General features: G+C 33.6%; 1 protein-coding gene across 1 annotated transcript; it reads right to left on the reverse strand.

The window, feature by feature from the left end:
- Positions 1 to 3,848: 3,848 nt before the first annotated feature.
- On the reverse strand, positions 3,849 to 8,325 carry LOC129319986 (uncharacterized). Its single transcript, XM_054965110.1, has 2 exons — positions 7,829 to 8,325; positions 3,849 to 3,925 (listed from the first exon to the last, which is right to left on the reverse strand). Exons 1-2 carry the CDS (start codon positions 8,138 to 8,140, stop codon positions 3,881 to 3,883), a joined length of 357 nt encoding a protein of 118 aa, XP_054821085.1. The 5' UTR covers positions 8,141 to 8,325; the 3' UTR covers positions 3,849 to 3,880.
- Between the last annotated feature and the right edge of the window lie 538 nt (positions 8,326 to 8,863).

An 8,863-nucleotide genomic window follows, 5' to 3' on the forward strand; every position in this document is an offset into this window, starting at 1 on the left:
TAGGTTTAGATCCATTGCCTATATAGACCAAAAATCAACTCCCATTATCAAATCCTAACTAAAAGCTTTAAGAAAATGGGTTGGGAAGGAAGAAGACAAGCTAGGAGACTTACCCTTAGGGTTTAGTGGCTTTAAAATGCTCTAATCTTCCTCTAGAAACAAGCCCTAGTAGAAAGCATACCGTGCACAATAGAATGTGGTACAGCAAAGGCTATTTCGTGTCTTTAAGCCCTATGTGCTATGGCATATAGTACATAGGCTTTTCTCCTTGTTTTTCTCTACTTTTAAAGCTCGGGTAACCCAACTTCAATTTGGATTTAATCTTAAGGCTGAAATCTGACTAGAGTTGTCGGTACCCTAGCAAAATAATACTAAGCTACACTAATATAGTAGTAGTGTCAACCTAAGTCGATCTATATGAGGAGGCTTAGATGGAAATTTAAGTTTGAAGTGTGATACAAGTTAAGGATGATTTAGGATAAATTTAACCTCAAAACTAAATGAGCTAATTAATCTAATTCTAAGGTGAATAAATTGGGTTGTGAAAACCTGTTAAAAGTAAAAACTCCTCTGTGAATTTGGTCACCTATCCTGATTTGATTATGGTCTAGCTAGTTTGGTTTCTTCTCTCTTCTCTTTGGTTTTGGAAAAAAATATAAGGGTTACCCTCAAAACAAGTTGTCATAAAACTCAAAACAAGTCATTAGGTCAAGTAAGGTTAAGGGTAGTTTAGGTTGTAAGTCAACTTAGATGATAATTCCAATGTAGCTCTTCTAATCCCATATGTGCATGGACATGTTAAGAAATTGTGTTCCCCTTAAACATCTTGAAAATCAGGTCTAAACATGCTCAAATCAGATATGGAATTGTCATCAAAGCTTCTTGAACACATTACAATTATCTTAAACTTTGACAAGTCAACTTGATCCCTTGTGAGCAAGTGCATAGAAACTTCATGTGTGCCTCATTAGCCTTGATAAATCATACCATTTTGAAGCACATTCAGATCTGAAATTTCATGCTCAAGCTCCCACATGTGCCAAACCAAGTCTTGAACCAAGTCTCTTCTATACAAAGTATCACCTAAGACAACAACATGAAATTTGACTAAGTTATTTTGCATAAGTGATAATATATAAAATATTCAAACCCTAATATCTTTTTGTATATATTTTCAAAATCCATTCAAAACTTCATAAACACACATGAGAAAAATAAGGTCACTATGCATGCATGCAAACTTAGTCAAATTCAGCAAATTAAGTCAACTGAAAATGTTGACTTTTTAACACTAAGTCAAAATGTGACTTTTAAGACTAAATATTTCAACCTTGGTAGACCTAAAACTAATGCACACATCAAATTTTCAATTTTTCCTTAAATTCCCAATAAAGCGTTAAGGCTTCTAATACTAGTGTTATTAACACTTAGAAATATTTTTGAATAAGACAACTTTAAGCACAAGGATTATAGTTAAGTCAAATATTTAACTAATAAGATAGCATACCTTTTGTTACGTATAAGCTCTCACTTAGTTAGATTTAACATTAAGCCAATTATCTTGGTTTTAGTTAAGAAAGCCTAAAATATACAAAACTTCTCTTTATTTTGTAATCATCAAAACTAGAGTTCAACATGAGAGATATACTAATTCAAAGTTGCCTTAAGGTTTCAGGATCCTCTATAAAGACTCCCAGGACCTTGATAGCCTATAACAAATTCACAGAGGACTCCTCATGTCTAAAATTGACTAAATCAAATTGAAATTGAAGCTAAGCCATGTATATTTTACATAAAACAAATTCCAGGTCAAAACTCCTTTAGATTCATTCCTAGTGAGTTTGTGAATTTAAGGCAGAGAAACTAGAAACAGAAAATTGTCAAGCCCTAGAATATGCAAATTTTTTTCTTTTTTTTTTTTTTGAAATTGCACAAAACAACCAAATAAACACATAAAAATGAAAACTTGACCAAATCAAGCTCACTAAAAATTAAGGCACAAATTTTTTCCCAAAACCAAACAAAATAAAGAAAAATAAAAATCTTAAACTAATGATCTTAGTTGTATCTCCCCTATACTTATGTTTTAACAAGAGTTATATGAAGAATAAAAACATGCAAGAAAAGTGCTCCACATGTGTCAAAAGTGGCAGCAAGCATACACTAAGAAGTGTATCCACTTGTGTGCTATGTGTAGAAACAAAAATCAAGCAATACGTAAGGATAGATACAACCTTTAAAGCACTTCACGGTGGCTTAAAATTATGTTTCTCCCAAATGCTTTTATTTCTAATTGTCAAAGCTCCTCCTTTGTCCGATGCAAGATCACATGAAATGATATCTTTAAAAGCATCAGAAATAAGCTCTTCATGAATTTGAGGCACATCTTGAAAATTTAAGGCATGACCTTGTAAATTGCCCTCATTAGGTGGCATGGCCTCTTCCAATTCAAGTGCAATTCTTCCAAGTTCATCATGAATTTTAGCCATGTCCAAATGTGCACCTGTAAAATCAACAAAATACCTTTCTTCAAGCAAACCTGAATTCAAAGAAGTGCTATTGTTATTAAAGACAAAGGAATCAATTTCTAAGCAAATAGAGCAAAGATCATCATTTGAACAATATGTAACTAGAGAGTTATAATACGTATTTTGAAACAAAGACAATTCATTATGAAATTCATTACCATCCATATTATTGTTACACTTTGTACCATCATTTCCTTGAATTCCCATCTCTTTGTCATCTTGAATCATCTTAAAATCCTTGTACATCCTTGCTTTGCCTTGTTCCTCTTCAAATTCCTTGTCTTGGACAACATCAACCTTGCACAATGATGCTGGAAAATTTTCCAGATTCGACCAATCTCCTTCATGCACCAATTTATCCATCTTTTTGTCCCCTCCTTGCTTTTAGTCAATGCTCTCACTTGAATCGGTAGTTTCTAAGACCTCTATTATTGTTTTTATTAGGCTTCCATCTTATAGAACACATTTGTTACACAATTTTATTTGCCAATTATGACCATTTTATTAATATTTTATCACCTCATAGTGTACACATTGCATTAGAATTGAAAAATCACCTACGTGTCTAGGTTTAGTGCACGAAAGGTATTTTAGTCAAAAAAATGAAATTTTGAGAAAATGTACAAGAAAAGTTGAAAAAGTAAATTTTATGTCCATTTTCTCTGTGCCATGTGCCGCAGCATGCGGGTACATGCTTTGTGGCGCACACACCTGAATTTGCTGTCAAATGGCAGTTTCTAATACAAAATTTAGATGCACGCCATTTCCACATCCGATGTCCGATTAGGATGGTTCAAGCACCCACATGAAGCTTGTTTTGAAATCTTATTAATGATGCTGGTTTCAATTAATCCGATATTTCTATCAAAAAATTGGACACCTAAGTGCATTTTGACTATTTTTTGCCAAAATTTTGCCATTTAAGTGTCTTAATTCAAGACCAATTGTCATTAGCCACTTTTTGTGCCTTGACCACGTCCAAATGGACAATACACACCTGATTGACCACACACATGCATAATATATCACACATCCACATAATTGGCCTATAAATCACCCATTTCACACTTTGGACCAAAATTATATTTTCATTTTTCTAATTCTTACATGGCCAAATCATCCCAAACATTCTTCACACATCACAAATTCACACATATACAATCATCCCCTAGCCCATCCATTCATTTCACTATTCACACATATACAAGGGTTAAGGAGCTCAAAATCATCAAGCATACCACAATCATATCTTTATACACATGTATAAATCCTATAGAAACTTATACATCTTCAAGACTAATAACAACCACTTTATTACACCCAAAACCTTACAAAGGCTTAGTGAGAAATCTCTACTCAGCCAATGTCTTTTCCCTTTGACCCACTAGCACCAGAACCTGAAAAATGTAAATAACTACAGGTGAAAAAAAATCTCAGTAACCATTATAGCTCATTTAATGCCTATTACCACAAATAACTATGTTAAAGTAATGAAAATAAAGTAATATCGCATATATATCAACGTATGGAAAAAATATCATCTTTTCAAGAGTATTTCCACACAAATACACATTAGCATGATCATCTAGCCAGCGAACTTCCAATGCTCCTCAATATGAAACTATATGCTCTCCTGATCAACCACTTGTCGACTTAAGCACACTTTCGATAGTAGAAACATTCGACCAAAGGTAATCTAACCCACCTATGGACTAAGGTTTCCCTTTTCACACACTTGTGATAAAGGCATTGTTGACTCCTAACTGTACCTTATCGAGCACTAGGGAGTTGCCAGACTGCCCGAATATCCTGTGATAATAGTTCCATAATATGCTATACCAGATTACCCATAGTAACAGCTTGTATAATGCTGTACCGGATATCCCATAGTGCCAGCCTGACCATATGAATTTTTCACTCATATATCTCTACGTACACACCCCCACATATCCTGAGTGAACTCTCACCCCTTATAATCATGCTCTTTCATAATCATCACTACTCATCAACATTTCAACAACATATAATGTCATGACACATGCATGTATATATCATTTGAAATCAATTAACCTTTCAGATTGCATTTCACAAACCAATGTTCATACTAAAACCATTTTCAATAACCAATCATGCACAAAACTTATAAAACAATAAGTTCTCATTTGATATTTACTTCGACACAGTTATAATAGTTAATAAACATAATAAACTATCTGGTAACCTCAACCTTTCTATTTACTAAAAAGGGTAACCCATGTTCTAACAACCCTATTCAAGCTCCTTTCTCACAGTTCATGTATCACACGCTAGAATCTACATAAAATTGGCAACCCAAAGTCAATTTTTATTATTGGCCAAAGTGCCAATTATCATATTTAAGCGCCTAATCACTATCATCTCCACAATTTACACTCGATTATACGCATTACTACTGATTACCCCTCATTTCAAACTTTAACATTTCTAGCCAATTTTTTCTCACTACTCTCTCTCTAAATTAAGACAAATCTTACCTATAGCCTCAAAGCTTTATTGTTTCGACTCCAACCAGTCACAAAGCACTAGTTTAGTTTTGAAGAACCTTTCCATTACTATAAGGCAAGAAATTAACTCCTTAAAACTCCCAAATTCAATTTCTCACTAGTTAAAACTAAGAGAAAATAGGGTAGAATTGGAGGTTAAGGCAGTATGTGACTTACCTAATAAGTAACAGGTTAGAAACACCATCCTTACTCTTGATTATGCTTGTGCTAGCACATGCTCCACTCTTCTCTATGCTAAACCTCTTCTCTTATACTCTCTCCCATTCTATTTTCACGACCTGGCACGTCCCTATTAATCTAATTTTAGCACCATGCAACACGACGCGTGGCACAGTGAGGGAAATCCTTACTATGCTTACATGCTCTACTTCGAGATTCTGCTCTTTTACTTGTATCTGTTCATATAACATCCTAATATGTCAAAATAACACTTTACTATTTAAAACCCTAATCCCATATTAAATCACTAATTCATCTACTAATCAATCATAAATGCAAGATCATAAATTTGGGATGTTATATTTTGCATGAAGTTTGATAGGAGGAATAGTCGCTTACCCTCAAAATTAAACTAAAGCTAACCCTAATGCAATATAGGGCCAACCCTATATCATCTCCTAAGGAATGGTTTTAAGCCTAAAAGTTATTTAATAGAATAAATTACCCAAAGTTGAAGTTGATTACCTAATCACTAACCTAGTTACCTAATTAACAAGAAAATAAAATGCTAACCCATTGAATGGATTAAACTTCCCTTTTTCTTAGTAGGAACCCTAGGGTTATGTTAATAGAGGAATCCTATCTTTTAATTAATTATGGCAACTCACTTAACTCCTCTTCCATAGTTTAAAAAAGTGTTTACTTAAGACAACTATTTCAAGTAATCTAACTTTACTAATTCAATTTCCTAAGTACTATTACAAGCCCCTTTAAGCACCCTCACTAGCTTAGCTTAAGAATTAACCAAGTGTTTAGTAAAAATCATCCCTAATTGCCACTACCGAAAGCTATACCTAAGCTCAAGACTATCAAACTCATGCAACTCAGCAAGTATTCACCATATAATTACATACTAAGCTAACACAAGACATTTAACAAATGAAATTACATATTACAATGCAAAATCACTAAGTGGCCAAAATTTTCAGCAACAAAAGGAAGTAAAATTCAACTCATCAATCTTGTTTCAACATTAACAATTACAAGAAACCATAAAACTAAACTTACATTAAACTACAATTGTCGCACCCGAAAATGCAATGCGGACGGCGTGAGGGCGAAGGTTCTGACCTTCGGAAGGAAGATCGGAGAAATGGGAGTTGCCACCAAGATTTTGAGGTAAATCTCGGAACCCCGTTTAAAGGTGGATAAGGGTGGTCTGCGAAATCAAAGAATAGGTTTGGGAGTCGGTTGAGTGTGAGGAAGGTGTTAGGCACCTCACAACACTCGTTCGTGAGAACAGTTACCTAAAGTTTGTTGTGCTATATTAATATGATTTTAAAATTATTTTAATTATCCCTTTTATATTCATGTGTTTGATATAAAAATGATAAGAATTAAGTGAGAAATATTTATTTATTTACGGGGAGGACTTGATTCAGAATCTGGCTCTAAGGCCTACGCACCCTGTGATAGGGATCAAAGTCCACGTAGTTCGAGCTTTATAAGTTATTGGTGAAAATATTTTTTGAAGAGAAATTAATTAGAAATAATTCACCATTTTACAAATAAAATAATTTTTGAAATTTTGATATGTGTGTTTTAAATTGCAAAAAGTAATTTAACTTCAACTATTTTCTCAATTTTTTTAAATTTTTGGAATAAAGAAAAGAAAAGGGTTTAAAAATTATTTTTCATTTATGCTTTATGACTGGGAATTTAATCGCAGTTCCTGTAGAATCTTATTGACTCATACAATAATGCAATCATTCTAAATGTCTGTGGAGATTTCAAAATCTCTCACAAATAAATAATTTATTTATATGTTAATAATAATTTATTCAAGCATGCATATATATATTTTTAGAGAATTTTAATCATCATACATGTAAAGCCTTATTGACTTTTACAGTAATATGATTATCCTAAATATCTGCGGAGATTCAAAATCCTCACACCATAAAGGATTAAATATTGTATATTTTAAATATATTTTAATATGTAATTGTATAATTCATATTTAAATATAGAAATCTTTATCATTATACCTACGAAGCCTTATTGACTCTCACGATAGTACGATTATCCTACAGGTCTACAGATATTTTAAAAAAATCTCATATGACCAAAAGATTGAATACCTTATTTTCATGAATTAATTTTATTAAAAATATTTATAATTTTATTTACAAAAATCATCTATTTACTATATAAATTAATAATTGTAAAATTCTGCGAGGATTTATTATTTCACACGATAATACACTTAATTTATTTTTCTATGAAGATTCTTAAAATCTCTCATGAGACTCAAATATTTTATTAATAAAAAAATTAATTTTAATAATGGGTCTTTAGAACCCATATAAATACCTACAAAATTGATCCTCATACCTACAAAATCTTATTGATTCTTACGATATGGTATGAGATCTTTTTAAATGTTTGTAAAAATTCTCAAAATCTCTTACTTCAAGTTTTAAAAACCGATATTTGTGCTTACCATATGAGCATAAAAAAAACATACATTCAAGAATCATTCATTTGAATAAAAAATTCACAGAAGCAATTAATAAGGAATGAACCAACTTTACGTACACTCTCGCCATGCTTGTAACTGAGAAAGGAAAAGAAGATGAAGACCGAGCACATACACATACACCACCGTCGGCCACAGAGTGATTCAGAATGTGAAGAAGAAGAGGTGAATTTCAGTCTCCTTTCCAAACCTTCAGGAGCACCAAGTCGAGAAGAAGGCTGGAGTTCTGCCGAGGTACCACGGAGGAGAACCCAGTGCTCAGTCAGTGACGGCAGAATGAGAGGAAGGAAAGAGAGATGCTGGCTCTGTAATAAATGTTGATTAAGCTCTGGAAAGGTTTCCAGTATAGCTCTAACAAAGCAGTGCAACATGATGCTGGAACTTGCTCATGTTCTTGAACTCTCCGATCTACCTCCTTCTTCACCGTTTTCATATGGTTTGAGTGCTGTCCTCCTCGATCTCCTCTCCATTTTCATCTTCTCTCTCTCTCTATCTGGTTTCTCCTCTTTCTCTAACTCTTCTCCATTTTGCTCTCGTCTTTCTCTCCTTCTCTTTATACTCTGTTTTTTCTTTTTGCTTGCTCTGTTTTTCCTTCATGCTCTCTCTCTCTCTAGAAGTCCTTCCACATTTTTTTCGTCTTTCCCTCCTCCAGTTTTCCTCCTCTCTTTCTTTTCCTTGGTTCTCCACTCTACCCCCTGGTTTTTCTGTGAATGCTTTTTTTTATCCTTCCACTTGCGTGCATACTGTGTTTTCTCCTTCTGTTTCTTTTTCTACTGGCTGAAAGTATATGTACAAATGCTGGTTGCTTGCTGCTCCTTCTGCTCTATTTTGATGTGCATGCATGCGTCTAATCTCTCTCTACATTTCTGTGTTTTTCCTCTGTGTGTTTTCGTGTGTGCGTGCTACTGTGTGTTTTGCTTTCCTTCTTTTTGTCGTGTCTGGTCTCTAATCTTCCAGTCTTGCGTGTGTGGCTGTGTGGCTATCTGTTCTTCTTTTTTCTTTCTTTCTTCTTCTACACCTAGCTGAAAGTACGTGTGTGCGTGTCTGACTTCATTTCCCTCTGCTCTTGCTGTAACGTGCATGCTTTTTTTTTC

Source organism: Prosopis cineraria, unplaced genomic scaffold (assembly GCF_029017545.1).
Source record: "Prosopis cineraria cultivar Desert tree isolate PC_DT_omini unplaced genomic scaffold, ASM2901754v1 PC9, whole genome shotgun sequence".
NCBI classification, from domain to species: Eukaryota; Viridiplantae; Streptophyta; class Magnoliopsida; order Fabales; family Fabaceae; genus Prosopis; species Prosopis cineraria.

Coding starts and splice junctions, on each gene's coding strand:
- LOC129319986 (XM_054965110.1), bottom strand. CDS start 8,140: ATGTTGCACTGCTTTGTTAGAGCTATACTGGAAACCTTTCCAGAGCTT. Junction 3,926..7,828: donor GTTACAAGCATGGCGAGAGT/GTACGTAAAGTT, acceptor TACATTTTTCAG/GTTCTGGTGCTAGTGGGTCA.